At 34.0% G+C, this 17,980-nt stretch overlaps 4 protein-coding genes across 6 annotated transcripts; all 4 read right to left on the reverse strand.

Annotated features, from left to right (window-relative positions):
* Positions 1–81: 81 nt before the first annotated feature.
* On the reverse strand, positions 82–2,316 carry LOC25494002 (probable E3 ubiquitin-protein ligase LUL4). Its single transcript, XM_013602711.3, has 3 exons — positions 1,742–2,316; positions 638–1,148; positions 82–529 (listed from the first exon to the last, which is right to left on the reverse strand). The coding sequence occupies exons 1-3, from the start codon at positions 2,191–2,193 to the stop codon at positions 416–418; spliced, it is 1,077 nt and encodes a 358-aa protein (XP_013458165.1). The 5' UTR covers positions 2,194–2,316; the 3' UTR covers positions 82–415.
* A 407-nt stretch (positions 2,317–2,723) lies between these two features.
* LOC25494003 (protein BUD31 homolog 2) lies at positions 2,724–6,662 on the reverse strand. Of its 2 annotated transcripts, none has more exons than XM_013602712.3 (4): positions 6,506–6,662; positions 5,265–5,364; positions 4,977–5,164; positions 2,724–3,152 (listed from the first exon to the last, which is right to left on the reverse strand). In XM_013602712.3, exons 2-4 carry the CDS (start codon positions 5,356–5,358, stop codon positions 2,997–2,999), a joined length of 438 nt encoding a protein of 145 aa, XP_013458166.1. In that variant the 5' UTR covers positions 5,359–5,364; positions 6,506–6,662; the 3' UTR covers positions 2,724–2,996. The 2 variants fall into 2 exon arrangements, with proteins under 2 accessions (XP_013458166.1, XP_024637625.1); XM_024781857.2 differs by lacking the exon at positions 6,506–6,662 and adding an exon at positions 5,700–5,866.
* Positions 6,663–8,746: 2,084 nt separating this feature from the next.
* LOC25494004 (uncharacterized) lies at positions 8,747–9,853 on the reverse strand. Its single transcript, XM_013602713.3, has one exon. The coding sequence runs from the start codon at positions 9,452–9,454 to the stop codon at positions 8,960–8,962; it is 495 nt and encodes a 164-aa protein (XP_013458167.1). The 5' UTR covers positions 9,455–9,853; the 3' UTR covers positions 8,747–8,959.
* Positions 9,854–10,754: 901 nt separating this feature from the next.
* LOC25494005 (TVP38/TMEM64 family membrane protein slr0305) lies at positions 10,755–15,605 on the reverse strand. Of its 2 annotated transcripts, XM_013602714.3 has the most exons (10): positions 15,440–15,605; positions 15,201–15,303; positions 14,644–14,705; positions 14,244–14,298; positions 13,895–13,993; positions 13,367–13,453; positions 12,757–12,873; positions 12,073–12,165; positions 11,458–11,488; positions 10,755–11,124 (listed from the first exon to the last, which is right to left on the reverse strand). In XM_013602714.3, exons 2-10 carry the CDS (start codon positions 15,294–15,296, stop codon positions 10,940–10,942), a joined length of 825 nt encoding a protein of 274 aa, XP_013458168.1. In that variant the 5' UTR covers positions 15,297–15,303; positions 15,440–15,605; the 3' UTR covers positions 10,755–10,939. The 2 variants fall into 2 exon arrangements, with proteins under 2 accessions (XP_013458168.1, XP_013458169.1); XM_013602715.3 differs by lacking the exon at positions 15,440–15,605 and having other exon boundaries at positions 15,201–15,418.
* Between the last annotated feature and the right edge of the window lie 2,375 nt (positions 15,606–17,980).

A 17,980-nucleotide genomic window follows, 5' to 3' on the forward strand; every position in this document is an offset into this window, starting at 1 on the left:
AAATTTGAACTACTAAAAATGTGAAAAGCATAAAGGAAGGAGCAAGAATGTTGAACACCATAGCTTTATATATATATATGATTAAATTTTGATTAAAGCTATGATAATTTTCAAACACAAATCTTTAGAGGAACCTTCACCCTCAAGATACACTACAGAGAGGTTTTCTAGTGGCCAAACCAGATCTACAATGCAATTGATCCTCTCTTAAACACGACTCACAGACAAAAACACAACAAAATATTCACCTGTACAATATAGATGAGCAGGAGTAACATTCAACAGGAAAACCACATAGAATCTAATTTTATATTGATTACAATACATATGAACTATAAACAGATTATTGACTATTATTTACATAAAGTGAAAAAAAACATGTCCTTATTCAGCTTGGCTTCAGGGTGAAATGATGTCATTGGTCATCATTGTTTATCTTGATCTCTATCAGTTGCTCAATTGGTTGGCGGCATATAGGGCAATTGTTTGATTGAACCCGCAAAGCTTTTGCACACTCGCCGCACATACACTGAAAAATACAACAAATGTAATATGAAAATAATCAAAATAGTGAAGTGGATATAATGCAACATAATACACATTATGTGAAACCCAAACAAACAACTAGTAATGATACCATGTGTCGGCAAGGTAAGACAGCAGTATCCTTTGGTTCTGTCATGCATATTACACACTCCTTTCCAGGATCATTACGATCGAAATCAGGTGCTGTTGAGTTACCAATTCCATACAACTCTCTGAGCTCATAACGAACTTGATCGATCCATAGAATCTGCCTAACTACTTTAACCTGGAAAGAACCAGTGTCACTGTTTTTCTCCAAGACAGCTTGAGTTATTTGCATGTGAGGGGATGCATCTGCTAAGGAACTGACAGGAGTATCATGATCTTGCAAAGGCGTTGATTCAGCGCATATGACGAGGGGAAATATGTCTTCTTCAGGTGAAGGGTTTGAAAGATCATCCAAATCAAAGAAACCTAAGTCAATGCCTGTTCCTGATGGCTGACAAAATTTCTGGCCAACTCCTTTCTGGAATGGGAACGTGATCGGCTCAAATGCTTCGGGAAATAGAGGAACAAACCTACATTGATGTTCTTCTTCTCTGGCTATGTAGAAGATTGTAATTCTGGTCATTACAAATAAAAGGATCATAACAACATTAGAAAAGAAAAAAGAGATTCATGCCATCAATGAAGCACTGTCACAGACACACATATAGAACACGACTGATACATCGACACCAGTAGTAATTAAAAAAATAAAAATAATTGAAAGTAACAACATATGTCGGTGTCGACACAAACACGTGTCGGACACAGGACACACCTTCAATATTAAGTGTGGTGCTGCTAAATAGCATTTCATTATATACATTTGATAATCATTCAATTATTTAAATATTTTCTTCATAATCAGTAAAACAAACAAGCAAAATGGTTGTAATTTTCAGCTCTAAGTCTAACCACCTAATTAAAACTGCTGAGAATGATATTACACACGGAAAAGTAAAATTGAAGAGCATAAAGAGATGCAATTGTGAAAATTGCATTATATTGACAGGAGCAGTTTAATTAAGATAAACAGAAACTAATAGCCTAATTACTATGCAATGGCGAAAAATAGACCGCACAACACTCTATAGCTTTTGCAAAATCACAATGGCTCACCGTGATACCAAACATGCAGTAAGAAAAGTAGAAAAGGCGTTAAAAGACGGACCTGCCAGGAAAGAGGGCATCAAAAACAAAGGAAATCAAGTGGTGATCGGGATTGTTGGGATCCTGGTAAAGCTGCAGAGTGTGTTTATGCAAGTTCACATCATTCCTTACCTTCTTTGCAGTTTCATGGTCAGTGTATGGAGGTGGTGGTGGAAGTGCTTGAACAACATTTACATCAATATCAAGGGGTTGAGTATTTGTTGTTGCATAGAAAGGATGGTGAGGCTGAGGCAGCATGGAATTGGCAGGAGTATATCCATTTGAGTAGTATTGATGAGGAGGGAAGTAACCTTGAGGAGGCTGTGGCTGTGGCTGTGGCTGTGGCATCAAAGGCTGAGGCTGAGAAGAGTAATAATAGTAAGGAGGTGGTGGATAGTGTTCATGGTAACTATTATGTCTTCTTCTACTTATGTTTCTGTTATTACTGTTATTATTACTCCATGAACCACCCATCTCACACTCACTCTCTCAACTGAATTGGAACAGGATGGTGTGTGTCAACTCCAGATCCAATTCTTTTTTCTTTTCCACCAACACAAAACACCACTTGCCAATTTTTAATCCTTGTTTCCCTTTTCATCTTTTCTTTGGCGTGTATATATTTACTTCATAAATATATTATAAAAAATTACAATGTGTTAGGAAAAAAGTAAAAGATATTTTTTGTATGATTATTTAAGTTTAAACACACGTAGCTTGTTAGGCTAAGGATTGGTTTTTCTTGTAAACTGCAAACACTATCTTAATTTTTTTATAGAAATAACTTATACATAAAATACACATTCAACGAAAAATTGTCACTCGGATTTGAAGATTTCTTCATCATAAGAGTTGACTGGAGATAGATGACATTAATCAACCATTATCTAAAAAGTATCCAATTTCTTAGTTTTTTGCTTAAAAAATGAACAACGTAAGAAATTGATTAAAGTGGTTGATAAACTTGAAGCAACAAAGCATTATTTATGTGTTTGTATTGACTATTGAGCAAAGGTAGAAGAAGTCTAACAATTAATTAATAATAATACACATGGGGCGTAAGAGTATTACAAGTTGTTCAATTATTCTACTCCAAATGTTACAAAACTCAAGTCAAGTTTTGAACTATGCGGATGATATGATAATTAACTAAAGATATTCCCAATGCATAGCTCTTGTGAAGTTAGTAAACGGTTGTGATACAACGTAGAGGGTTTCAGAAAACAAGAACAAAATGATTCCAACAAATCCTCCAGATTAATATAATTGAGGTCCAATCAATCCCCACTTGCACAACCCTTGCAACCACAATGAACACACTCTATAACCTTCTCCTCCCTGAGCTCCTTGGGCACTCTGCATACACAAGTGGTGGCGAAATTGTGATCGCGTGGCTGTATGCACCTCAAGCAGCATAGGCGTTCATAACCAGGCTGCAATCCAGAAACAAAATAATCATTACTCAATTGCTCATACAGAATAAAAATCACCACTTGAAGAAAGCCATATATTTCATTTTCAACCGTTCTTAGAAATAAAAAGTAGATCAATTAACTGAAGGCAATGAAAAGGCATTAAACAACAGTGATATTGGTGATTTTCAGAATATTCAAGCAATTTTTTATCACAAGTAACAATGACCTTGTAACCTCTAGGAATTTTTTTGTAAGTTTCGATATTAATAACAGACGACAATACGACTCTCCAGTTGTAAGAGTAGATTTAGTTTATTTCACAATCAAACACATCCTTATAGATAGCAACTACGATGTAGTTAATCTTTGATGCCAAACAATCGCTTTAGCAAAGGGGCATTAGCTCACATTTTATATATTCCTATATGGAGCCAAAACTAAGACATACATCAAACACCCATTCACTATTAAACAAGTTGGGTGTTCCCAAGATTCACGCCATTTGATTCATTCATTGAATATTCATCTGGCCCGTTACAATTGTGTGTGGGCAAATTGTGGAAGATTCTACAAGATTTAAATATAGCCAAACCAGTGAACTACAATCAGCTTTGGGTTTTGATCGAGTCTATTATGTCTCTTGAACAATTTATTTGAGACCTTGGTTCCTTACTCACATGCATAACTTTACAACTGTCATTGATAAAACCATTTAAAAACCAAAAGTTCACTAATGGTTTGTTTGGTAGGCAAGAACTTGAAGCGAGAGAGAGACCGAAGAGAGAGATAGCAGAGAAAGATCTTATTTCTCTAGTTTGGAGCCCGAGAGAAGTGCTGAAGAGAAACCAAAACCTGTAGGCCCCACTCACTTTTTGAATCACCTCATATGTGCGAGGAAAGGAAGATATCATGTTTATTTCCATTATTACCCACCTATCTCTCATACTCTGCTCTTATATTATATATGGGCTTGTCACGTTCAAAAATAATAATTTGGCAGATGCTTTAAATAAAAACAAAATAAATAATTCAAAAGATCTATTTATTTTAAATACTACTACTAATTTCATTCGTAAAATAAAAAATCAGTAACAATTTGAATTAATATTAATGAATACAATTCAATGCATATGCTTTCCAAATTCAGGGATATTTTGGTATTTTCATAACTAATCTACACTTCTTGCTCTTCTATTTCTCTACTCTTTCTCTTGTAACAAACAATACTCCAAATCTACTCTATTTCTCACATCTTTCTCTCTTCTAATATTCTCTCTCACATATTTCTCTCTTCACAATCTCTCTTTGCATCCAAACATAGTGTAAATGATCAAGTCCTTTACTTTGAAGAGTTTACTCAACACAACAATTATAATACAAATGACTTGTTGCAAATTCTAAACCTTCTACCACTGTTTCTCCTAATATTCTTGTCATATATACGGATCTAGCTAAGAAGCATCAGGCAATTTATTCTTGCACGATAAGGTGACTTATTCCTAGAGAAATGACCTTTTAGGATGATCAGAGAGCACCAGGTGCTATACCTTCTCGAGCAATTTTTTATGGTTTGTAGCAAAAACAAGGTGATTAGAATTTAAGGCAGCCAGTATCATTTGCAGTCCTACCGTGTATGTGGTAGGAGAGACATATCATATGCTTAAGGTTACTTCACCTAGGGTTACACCTTCCTACTCTTGTGGTGGTAAGAGGCAAGTGTTGGTATCCCAGATTTAGATTTCTCACTTCTTCCTGACCGTACTTATTCTATCTCCCCTCGAATGAAATTTACTTTCCTATAAAAATACAAAATAAATACAGAAGCACTTTCACATAAAATACCTTCTTCCATTTTGCAATGAGATTGCGATCAGCATATCCTTGATCTAAACAGAATTCATACAATTCTTTAGAAATTTCCTTTCTCTTATGGTAGAGTTCAAATACATAGCGGCTCTTCTGGTGTGCAATTTTAAATATAGGCCACAGAGTCTCACATTTTCTTTTGCCATCATGTGGGTCATTCTCAGCTGCCACATAAAGGATATAACAATATTATTTATTACTTTCAAAGATTTCAGAATGAAAAAGAATACAGTAAGGACTAAGCATAACATATAGCATACAAACCTTCCCTCATCTTTCCTTGAAGTTCACGAAGTGTAGGCTCAATTAATTCCCAGCCTTCTGGGTATTTAACTCGGCTTGTCTTTACTTTTGGCATTTTTATCTGTCAAAGGAAAATATGACAAATAAGGTTCACTTTACATACATTCTAGCAAGTAACATAAATGGAACTTCAAAGGGACAAGCTATGAAGTTGTGATAGGTCTATTCTACCATTGTTAAAAAGCACAGTTAGTAGGTTATTTAAGAAGAGTTCAGTCGGTTAGTTAGGTTAAGTTAGTTAATGGATATAATAATAAGCCATGTTGCCTACAACCTAAGAGAGTGAGCTATCTTATCAATTGTATAGACTTGGGGCTTTTTGGCACTGGGAAAATCTAGAGTTTCTCTAATACTCTAGGTGTTCTACTGTAAATTCTGAAATTTTCCCCATTTTACCTAATAATACTAGTTGGTTTCTATTAACTGGAATCAGAGCTGGTTGTTGGTGGCTCAGAAAGGGCTGCCTTTAGAGGGGCTGACCAGAAAGACCGAGTACAGCGTTGTAGAGTGAATCTGTCCGGATGTTGGCTCTCATGGACGGTGCTACCATAGGGGATTGGGTATTATGGGCACGCAAATTCCGCATCAGGTAGTATGGGACACTAAATGGAATATCTGCGTGACTTGGTTCACTCATATATATATATATATATATATATATCAAGAAGTGTCCCTTCGTAGCTAGCTTTTAAGGGAGGGTACTTATATATCAAGTTGGTAGTTAATAAACAAAGACAAAGAAAAGTCATTTACAAAATTAGTTATTTATAACCTCAAATTAACTCATAAAACCAATTAGGGTCCATTTGGATTGGCTTATTTTTGAGCTTATGAAAAATAGCTTATGCAAATAAATAAGCTTTTACGTTAATTCATAAGTTCTCATTAACGAAAATTGTATCTTCATAAGCTGTTTTTTCATAAACTACCTTGACAAGCGTATGAATAATATATAAAAACTTATTTATTTGCATAAGCTCAGAAATAAGCCAATCCTAACGAACCCTTAGTTTATAATGTTGGCAGTGCACACACTCGCTCTACTCTAAGTTCTGAAATAAAGTGACCACAACAGGACAACATGAGAAAAGACACACCACAGAATCCATTCTTGATGATTGAAAAACCTTAAGCAATAAGCATCATAAACTACAATAGGAAAACCCTAAAAAAAAGTACTGAAGAACAGGCAGTGTACTAACCCTCAGACGACAATAAGCAAAGGTGAGCGGTGGTTGGTCGCACAACTGCCGGAGGCGACGGAGTTTTCCTGTCTGCGACAGCCGAGAAGAAGAATGAGAATACAATAGTGTTACTCTAGTGGTAGTGTAGTGAGTAACTTATACGATAAATAAATACTCTTAATAATAAGCGATTAATTAACTTGGTAACCAAACACGCCCTAAACTTACAAAGAGTAAGACCCAACCCTTTTTTCGCTCTTTTTCTCCTTTTTTTTTTTTTTTTTTTTGACAAAACCTACCTAATTGTTGGGAAGAAAAAAAAAAACTTAACCACCTATTTGATTTGTGAAAAAGAAAAAAAAATATTTTAGTAATTTGAAGAAAAAAATATTTTAGTAATTTGATATTAAAATTTCAAATATGGATGGATGGATAAAATAGTTGTAAATTAGAAGGTGTTTGTTTTACCATTATTCCTTAGAAATAATAAGGATCATTTTATTTCTATTTTTTTAAGATGTGTTTGGTTCGTCAAAATAGAATCATGATGTAAAATTTAAGAGCATAAATTTTGAATTAGGGCCCAAATTATACCAAAGAAATCACAATAAAAAATAGATGATCAACAATTTCATCTTTCTCACATCATGTAGTGCATAAAAGTAAAATTTCATAAGGGGTCAAATTGCCATTAGTAGAAATCCTATGATTGAGAAGTCGTCATACAAACAAGACATCTTCACTAGAATTGTACTATTCCAAATGATATTCAAGAGAACAAAAGGTTCACCAGAATCAAGTTGCCAATCCCATTTACTAGACTTGTTTTCTTTCAAAAACAATTGTATGCACCAACAAACAACACTCATTCACCTTAAACCACAAACCCCTTTATTCACATGCATCCTCCAACAACATTTACGTAAAAGAGAAGGTAAAACTCCCTAACTAACCACTTTCTTTATCAAGACACACCTTATTTCATTTCACGTGATGAACTTTCTTAGTTTCCTCGCTACCTCCCAGAAAAGATCACAAAAAAATATATTTAAGAAGAGATTTAGTAAATGAGATTATACATGTGAAAGTCTTGAAGAAAGAAAATAGACTAGTAGTGAGGACAAGACAAATTTCAAAAGAACCAATCAATCACCTATTGAAAGATTCCTATTATTTCATCTAGTAAATTTTTTCTTAATAAAATCAAAGTATAAAGTAACGAAAACATAAACAACAAGGGTTGCCTCCTACATGGAGACTAATATATAATAAAGGAATATGACTAACTCTCCCATTAAAAACAATTGAAACTTTTGTCAACCAAGCATCAGACACATTCGCATCCACCAACATACTCTTATGAAAATTAACTTTTCACACAATCATCTCAAACATGATAAAATTAGCTTTCAGTGCCCTAATATTCACCCAAATGTTTACACCTAATATCAGTGTATCATCAGTAAATTACAAATAAGAAATAGGCACAAGTGCTGAAGATCTGTCTTTATACATCGTGTATAAACCAACCTCAATTGGAGTGTTCATCAGTAGAGTAGACTAGTGGTGAAGACAAGACAAATGTCAGAAGAACCAATCGATCACCTAATGAAAGATTCCTATTATTTCATGTAGAATTTTTTTTTCTTAATATGATCAAAGCATAAAGTTCCAAAAACATAAACGACGAGGGTTGCCTCTTATAGGAAGCTCATTAACAATTTAAGTTCAATCACTTGATTAACTAAGGCGGGGGGAGGTGAAACCTGTTCTCAACTCGCTCCTATGTCATACCTAACTTGGGACAAAGTCGAGTCTCGTACTAATAAGTATTTTATGATCCACGAGGAATATTCTTATATTCATATTAGGGTTTCTAAAAATTAAAATCACTGATTGAATAAATTTTTGGTCTACTTTCCTTAAAAAATAATAATATTGGTCTACTAAAATTCTGTTAATCTAAAAAATTTCTTCTCAGTATAATTTCACTCATTCTATGTTTATAGAATTGGTCTCTAACGATTTTTGTTTTTTTGTTTTGCCGATTGGACATACAAAAACACTTCGGCCTTTTCAACATGGACATGTTAAATTATGTTGAGTATTTTAAAATGTCTCTTAAAAAGTTCGTGTGGCAAATGCTTACATGCATTCCTCTATTATACTATAGCAAAAAAAAAAAACATGCAAGATGATGAACCAATTCTAAAAACGTAGAATACAGTATAAGAACAAATTTCCATAAAATAAAAAAAAAAAAAGAACAAATTTAAGATTTCTTTTTAGTAAATCCCAACTCCTATTCATTTTTCACACTTCTTCATTCTTGTCTGTCATATAATCTCCCTTGGTAAACATTAGAACAAAATTATGTTACAACAATACATGCAAAAAGAAAACATAAACCCAGAACTAAAGAAGAAAAAAATATGTCACTTCCAACCCTTGACAAACAAATAGTGTAAAAAGTCAAATTGAGCAGAAATCTGGCCTCATTCTCTTCCGAACTGATATAGAACCTCTTTGATGATCCCTAAAGATTTTGATCTCTGAAGAATCCCTCATATCCTCAAGACTAATATACTGTTGCTTAACCATCTTTAAGGAATTATGACACCCAGTGTCATGAATCCAAATATAAGGATGACTAGTTTCATCATAGGAATACAACAAGTTCTTCAAATTTTCACCAACACTGCCATTCCTAGGCATATATGCCTTATATATGTTTTTACATTTGAGTCTCTTTGAAGACCCTGGCTTCAATGTATGAATCTTTTTCAGTATTGATCCCACCCTTATTTGCAGCTCCACTGGCTTATCACTCAGGTTCCATATCCTCGTCCCGAATCCCGAGCCTTGTGCTTGGTCGCGACAGCCGTCAAAGCAACCACCAAGAGATGGAAGGCTAAAACCTTGCACTTTTCCCATGAGAGACTTCATGTGTTTCTTATTCTTGCTCATTGCATATGCAATATGTTTCTGTGCTGTAGAAACTATGAGTTGGATAACTCAAAATAAAGTTCAGTTCTTTTGTGAATCAAGGTGTCTCATTTTTTTTATTGTGAAGCTTAGCCATGAGGCTATGATCATAGAATAAAATAAAGTATGTGTAGAATTGCACTTTAGAAACCTTACAATTACAGAATAAACTGTTAAGCCCTTCCATCAAGGAATTGGTAGGGTCCCTTGAACCCCAAGATTCAGCAACCAGACAGTACAAAAGTTTATTTGTGACTAAATTTTATAAAATTGGTAGTGTATAGCTTTTCTTTTGTTTCTTTGGGAATAAAAAAGAGACTATTGGCACCAAATCACCAATACTAGGTTTCCAAAAGTTCACGTTGCCCCACCTTTATCAGAGGAACGGTTGCTTTAGATTTAATCAATCTTGAATAAATAACATTCTCATGATAAGAAATTACAGAACCTCCTTTTTGTGTGCGGTGTGCATTGAGCTCTTAACTTTATTTAAGTGAAGTTCTCTTAACTATTTATTATTAGTTAACTCGCGGCCGAATTCTAGATTACCCCGATCACCTTCCCATGAAAATCGGAGGGTTAACACCAAAAAAACTAAATTAATTACGCTTGATAGCATGACAGTGAACATGGTATCAAGCATGGCCTGAGGCTGTTGGTTACAACAGAAAATAGGTATGGTGGTTAGTGTTGGGTGCTGCAAGTCAAATTCTGTCAATTTTTGGTATAAAATTATTAAAAATAAAAGACCTAAACAAGATTTTCACTTTTATTTGCTTTATGAGCTACAACCATGAAAATACCAGCCAATATTTGTTAATTTAAAAACATTTCTAATATAAAACAGAGGAAAGTACAAACATTAAGACTAGTTACCAATTAGAATAGGCAATGCACATAAGCATGCTACATTGCTATGCTAATGATTGTAAATTGGCGAAAATAGGGTAAGAATCAACCAACCACAGGTTTTATATAATATGTTTTAAAAGAATTGCATTTTGATAGAAATTTAGCTTCCTTTTTTGTTTGTTGACAAATTATACAGTTGTAGCTAGTCCTTATAGTTCCAATTATGGTAAATTCAACTTGTTAAGGGTCCTAATGCAACAGAAAGAATCAGGAGTTTTTGTGCGTACTAGATTGAAAGAGAATAGAAATCAAAGCACCGACATACTCGCGGTGATCAACAAAGAGCCAAATACCATAATTACGGTATGATAGGAAAAAAAAGAACGCCAACTTAAAGCCACAGTCTAAAGTAAAAGCACAAACCAACAGATAGAATCAGGAATAGTTCACATTTATAAACTTTTCTGCAGTTAGACATATTCAATACGCTCATCTTGATGGTATAATTAACCATTTCTATCATGAACTACATTTCTAATGTTGGAACAATACAGATCACATGTAAGAAGCAACTGCTTAGAAGGTGTGGGAGTAAGAATTTACACGCTGGGCGGTTTACTTTTGTTGATTGGCTTGATCCTGATCTATCTCATTTACGAGAGGTTGATTTAGACCTACCGAAGTTTCAGTGACAATGAGTTGTTCTGAAGATGTAGTGTCATCCATATCTTTCTCACATTCAGCCAAGGCCTTATCTAAAGCAGACTTGGCAACTTTAGTAACACAAATCATCATAACCACTGCAAGTTACCAAAATTAACACTTCAGCCTGGCTAATCAGAACCACTACAAGTATTATCTGTTTTGATTTAGTTTTAAAAACAGAAAAAAGTAAAAAAATTAGTTTTTTTAACAGTATCTTAATCTTAATAATATACGCAAACAGAAATTTGCGTTAGTTTTACAAAACAAACTAATCAAACAAGTATTTTTCTTTTTTAATTTCGAAAAACTAAACACTCTTTTCAAAAAGAGAAACCAAACAGGCCCCAGGAGAGTAAGAAGGACCAGTGAGAGACAAAGCACAACAGTTTCAAATTTCTATACTTATGTGAGCAAAGAATGTGACTTACCAGATATCACTAGACTAAAAATAATCATAGCCTGCATCCAGAGGAGAGAAATTTATTATATCTCAATTGAAGATAACATTGAATAAATCCCGCCTATTCGGTTCCATCAAGATAATCAAAAGATAAGACCCTCCAAGGCATCTTAGATGTTCATCAGAAAAAGATACCTTTAAAGGCTAATTAATATGGTGACGACTAAGATAAAGAAGTGTTTCATATGGTGGACTAGTGCTTAAAAATGGTTTCAAAATCTAACAATAACAGATGCCACTCCTTGCAAGTAGAAGCTCATAGTATTACCCGTCCTTCTGATGGAAATAGTGACCCAATAGGTGTCGGTTTGTCAAAAAAAAAAAAAACAGAAAAACAAATATTAGTGCTTCAAAACTTAACTTGTATCTGTTTTCTCTTATTTTGTCAAAACAACATCGATCAAGTCACTTTTTCAGCCATAAGGACATGAATGATTCTGAACTCTACTTAAAGGGGGTGACATCCTTCGCTGTCGAAGTTTGGAGCAGCTTTCAAGCATCAGTCTACTGTCGACCACATGAGACACTTCCTCACCCTAGCAATTATCCATTAATATATGTAATTGAGGATGGCATCTCTTACCCAACGAGTCTTTGAGAACTCTCCCCAACCATGTGTCACATCAGATATATCTTTGAGCGTTGTTCCAGCATACACAAGTGCCACCGTTAATGGCTGTGAAAGTAGCATTGGAGGTATTAGGAAATTGCTGTAACTGAAATGCCATCTAGTGAGCTATAATAACACATAGACATTGCTTATAAAATAATTAACAAAGATGTAATGTAAGCTATCTAGTCTCTACATTAAATACAGGAGGGGAACAAAATCAGATGCATTGGTTGTTGTCGGGTTAAAAATTTGCACCAATGATGACAGGATACAAAATCAGATGCATTAGTTGTTGTTGGGTTAAAATTTCGACCAAACTTTGAACAAAATACATCAATTTTATTTGACCCACTTTTGCTTATATTTTGTAACGGAGCAGGTAACTCCTTACATTTTTAGTTTATTTTAGTTACATTCTTGTAAATTAACACTGTTAATTTTCTATTAACTGTATTGTTCCTTCCCCCTCCCTCTGCCATAGCGAATAGCGCCTACACAGTGGTCAGAGTCACCACATTCGAGAAGTAACTTAAAAAGAGAAATCCTATTAGTGCTAAACAATTTTGAATATTATAAAGCATTACAACAGAAATGCATCCCTATTTTGTTAGATTAAGTCCTCAATATATAATCAATGAGGGATGAAGAAGATACCATCATTCCTAACCAGGACGCCAGTGTGTATTCCCATAATGGAACTGGAGTCACGGATAGGAGGTAATTTAATATGTTATATGGTAGTAATGGAACAAGCCGAAGCAGAAACACAATCTGAAAAAAATAAAGTCAGATATTAGTTAAAAAATAAAAGAAAAATGAACACGATGTAGATATAGTACTGAGCAAAGATTTATAAGAACAAACCTTCTTAAGCAATGATTAGTGCCATGTATTGTATCAATAAAAAGATTTTAATATAGGATATAAAGGTTGGCTTGGTGGTTGGTTCGGGGGAATTAAGGAGTAGAGTGATGGGGAGGTCAAGGTTCCCTCCCCAACCTCAACAAAAGACTAATAATACTAACATTTGCTGGTTCAAATGAGTCTAACGGCGAAAATCACACACACTAAGTGCTGAGAAGTGGGGAATTGCGGGCTCGCACCCGCGCTCTAGCATATCAAATGACCCTACAGCCTTTTACCATCTGAGTTGTACTTGTGAGACTCATTTTAGCTGATTTTAGAGATGCAATAAAACCATTCATTTTCATTTTCAGTTTCACACCTAACAGCTTAAACTTTTGAGATAGTTAATTGTACAAACCTTAAATCCAGATCTCTGAGTTGCAATTGACACTGATTTAAACTGTGGATAATCCTTCAACTTAGAAGCAACAAATGATTTCCCAATCTGTTTAAAGAGACAAATATATGAATAAATAACCTCAGAGGAAACAAATAACTACACATCGATCAAAATGGGGCCCGACTGGAAGGCACATGAAATTTCAAGAATCATGTACATGAAGAAACACCATCCAATCCTAATCAAGAAAAAGGGCAACCCGGTGCACTAGAGCTCCGGCATATGCATGGTCCGGGAAGGGGTCCCACCATTTGGTGTATTGTACGCAGCCTTACCCTGTTTTACACAAGAGGCTGTTTCCAGGACTTGAACCCGTGACCTTTCAGTCACATGACAACAACTTTACCAGTTGCGCCAAGGTTACCCCTCATCCAATATTAATCAAGAGAAACCTAAATTAATGAATGTCCAACAGAAACCAGTGGAGTAGTTTTAGGCTTTTTGTAATTCCACTACTATAAATAAGTAAATAACTGCAAAACTTACTGTTCCACCAAGGAGAAATGCAGCTACAGCACCGATGGTTGCACCAACAGAATCAGCAACAATGCCAACTGGAAGGCCAAATAGATAACCACCGCCAAGCTGAACAACAAAGAATTAGGTAAGGTGGTATAATAAAGGAGATGTAAATTATGAATGAAGTGTTTATAATGCAACTGCATACACTTTATAGTTTATCATATACCAGAAATTACAAATGAATCATTTAAGAAGTGATGGACATGCTCAGGACAAGACTTCGCATCAAACAATTGATATAGTAAAAAAACTTATACTCTACTAGAAGTTTAACAAGGTTTGAAAGAAATGCCAGTTAATTAAAGATACTTACTGTAAGTACTGAGGCTGGAACTGCCAATATAGTCAAAGGAATGTAAGCAACTGCCCTGAAAATAACCAATTGAATACAAGTGATTGAGTTCACAAACTGAGGCACTCAAGTTAATCATCATCCACATTAATGGCCTAATATTAACAGCCATGTAACATTTTAATATACAAACATTCTTTTCTATAGTATTATGATTAATAGCCAATATTTGGTATTATGGTGGGTATGCCAAAATCACAATGACTCGCCATGATACCAAACATACACTACAACTAACTAGAAATGGAAGCACATGGACACGAACAAAAAACAAGTATCAGGGCTATGAGATTGGTGAAAAGACAACATGAGATAGTTAACATGTGAAAAACTTAGTAGTCAAAAGTAAATATTGACTTACAGAGCGAGCGGACCCCACGGCCCAAGGTCTTGATCAACCCATATCAAGAAATCCTTCAGAATCTGCATGGCGAAAATGTAAGGGGTAACCAATTTTTTTTCATGAATTAAAATACAAATGTGGTGCATGTAACGAAAAATATTACAAAAATGGCATTGCAGTATGAATGCATGAACAAGGGAGAAGAAAAGGATTATCATATGCAATAGTATTATCACCTAACTATGCTATAACTTATGAAATGCTATCTTATCTTCTATTGGATAAGTTCAATAGATAGCTAACACCGTGATTAATTCACACCAAGACGACTAATATTCCATGCAAAGCTGCATCTATAACAGCTGAAATCACAAAATCCTTATTTAAAACCTTGTTACACAATCATGATCAAACGTCATTTGATAAAAAAAAAAAAAAAAAAAGATTCAAAGCGCGTAAATATGAAATGAATCAATTGAACAGAAATGAAGTCACCCCATTAGAACATCATGAACGATAATACTAAAGAAGAAAATGAGAAGGAGCCAGAAATGAAATAGAAGAAAAGAAAAAACCTTTTCAATTGGGAGAGTAAAGCAAGCGACAACAATAGCGGAAACAAGGAGAAGGAGAAGAGTGATCTTGAGAGCATTGGGCCATGTCAAAAACATGTTTAACCTGCGAATGATAATAATGAATGAATACGATGATGTTTGTTTTGCAACATTCATTCAATCAAAATAATATTATATAATAACAATTTTAACCGAAAAGATATTATTAAATCATATTTATTTATGAGTCTCTCTCTCACCTTGTTGTGGTTTGTGCATACAAATTTATCAATCATGACTCGCAATACAATAGGATAAAATTCAGAAAAGATAAGGCTTTTGTTTTCAGATTTGTCTTCTGCTAAAAATGTTATCTCCTTTTTGTGATTGCTTTTGATCTTTCTTTGTTTGATTTTGTGTTTTTTTTAGGGTTTTAATTTATGTCCTCCCACTTTTTTTTTCGTACTTTTTTCCTTTTTAAGGTGATGTACATTCGCTGACTTCACTTTTGACCTAAAAGATAAATAAAAAAAGTGGTCTATATATTTTTTTTCAATAAATGTCGAAGTTTATCCTTATTTGCAGAGATGTCGATTTTTAAAATTATTGAAATTAGTTCCCTCAAAAGAAAAACTTTAATCAAATTAGTTTCTATGTCAACTATGCTCACATGTGAATCTAAGCGATTTATTTGATAGTTTATTCGGTCACATTTATAAACAAAAAACTAATTTTTTATATTTATTGAATAACTAATGTATCTGACCTATATGTAAATCGAATAAATTAGTTATTCAATGAATCTAAAAAAGTTTTTCTTTTTCTTTTATAAATATGATTGGAGAGAGTGTTTCTCAAATTTTGTCAATCTTAAACCTAATAATCCATGTAGAATGAATATGGAGAACTAAATTGAAACAAGAGTATTTGTTTAAAGCTTTCATCGTATTAATCTCTTCTTTCATTTCTCTTCCACCCTATTCTTCTGCATCCTTCGTTCCTTCACTTAGTCTTCTTCAAACATTAAATCTACCAATTTTCTTTCCTCCATTATTCACTTCTTCAACCTTTGAACTTATATATTGAAACTCATAACATAGTTAAACAATAGTCTAATCAACTCATGTCCCTTAATTGATAATCTATCACACAAGAATAAGTAATCCCACCCAAGTCTTCTCACCACTTTGTTTCTACCTATTTTACACCCAAGAATATGGATTGAACTTTTTATGAAATTGTATACGATACAATAATATCATGTCAACCTTGATATTGCATTATTCTTTGTTTTTTTAGTTGTTATATTTGAATATATAGACCTTCGAATGTTTGGCAGAGTTTATTGACCTAGCTTGTGAGATAAGTATATTTGAAATAGCTTATAAAAGTAACTTATGATGCCCTGCTTTGAGCTTAACTTCAAAAGCTTCAGATATAGCTTATAAAAGTATCAAGCTTAATAATTCATCCACTAACAATTTTCATCGGGGGTGGATGATGCATGTCAGGCTTACAAGTTGATCCCTGACGGTCTATCATCAGGGTAGGGGTGTTCAAAACCAAACCAATCCAATAGAAAAACCGCAAATCGAACCAACCCAAACCGAAACCGCAAAAAATCGTATTTGGTTCGAATCATTTTTTTACTCAACCGCATGGTTCGGTTCGGTTTGCATTTTTATCTTACCAACCGAACCAATCCAAACCAAACCACAACATAAAAAAAACATTAATTAAACATATGTTACCTAGACCAATACTCAAATAAACTCAATAGAAAATTTTATAAAATGAAATATACTTTCTCATGTTTAAGTTTCTTCTTTACTTTTTATTTCAAAAATATGTTTATGTGCTACTTGAACTTTTAGATAATGATAAAATCTTAGTTTTTTGCATTTTCTACAAAATAAGATTATGTTTCATCCACGTTTTTAATTTGATATATGTAGTTGTGACAATATTAGATAAAAATACTATTGTAATGTTGAATGAGATTTAAACAATGTTCGAAATATGAATGAAAATATGTTTTGTTTTAACTTTTTAACTTAATTTTAATGTTGAAAACAACAAATTGTATTGTTTCGATAAAACCGCACCAACCGATCCAACCCAAACCGCATTGGTTTGGTTAGGATTGTATTTTCAAAGTCAACCGAACCAAACCAAACCGCAAACATTTTTATCTTGCGGTACCTTAAAACCAAACCAAACCAAACCGCGAACATCCCTACTATCGAGGTATAAATATCAGACTTATTAATTGAACCACTAACGATTTATCATCAAGGTGACGATACATAGATATTAAACTTATCAATTGACCCGCTGGTGGTTTTCCTTGCATCATGAGTCTTTTTGTAAGACTAAATATCTCCTCCCTGGAAACTCCTAGGTCGTACCTTGGTGTTAAACCTATTCGCATCCCCGAGCTTTGCATCATATTTAGTTATGGGCGGATTTCCCTAACTTTGACGATTAGATGAAGGTTTATCCTCTTGATTTGGTATGAAGCGGATGCATCGAATAAAGTAGCTCGAAATGACATAGATAGAAGTCAACTCTATCTATATACGCACCATAGTGTTTGATCCATATACGGGATTTCATGTGTAGAGAGGATTGATGCATAGTATAGTACGTACGGTACACCCACAAGACTGAGTTAAGTTCTTCTTCAACCCATTCGGGTGATCTTATTTGCCGATTCAAACTGCCTGTTAGTTTAAGGGTGCTCGACCAATGTAAACTTCATCCTCGACGGGCAATTTTTTTTTTTTTTAAAAGAACTAAAC

Source organism: Medicago truncatula, chromosome 4 (genome assembly GCF_003473485.1).
Source record: "Medicago truncatula cultivar Jemalong A17 chromosome 4, MtrunA17r5.0-ANR, whole genome shotgun sequence".
Taxonomy (NCBI): Eukaryota; Viridiplantae; Streptophyta; class Magnoliopsida; order Fabales; family Fabaceae; genus Medicago; species Medicago truncatula.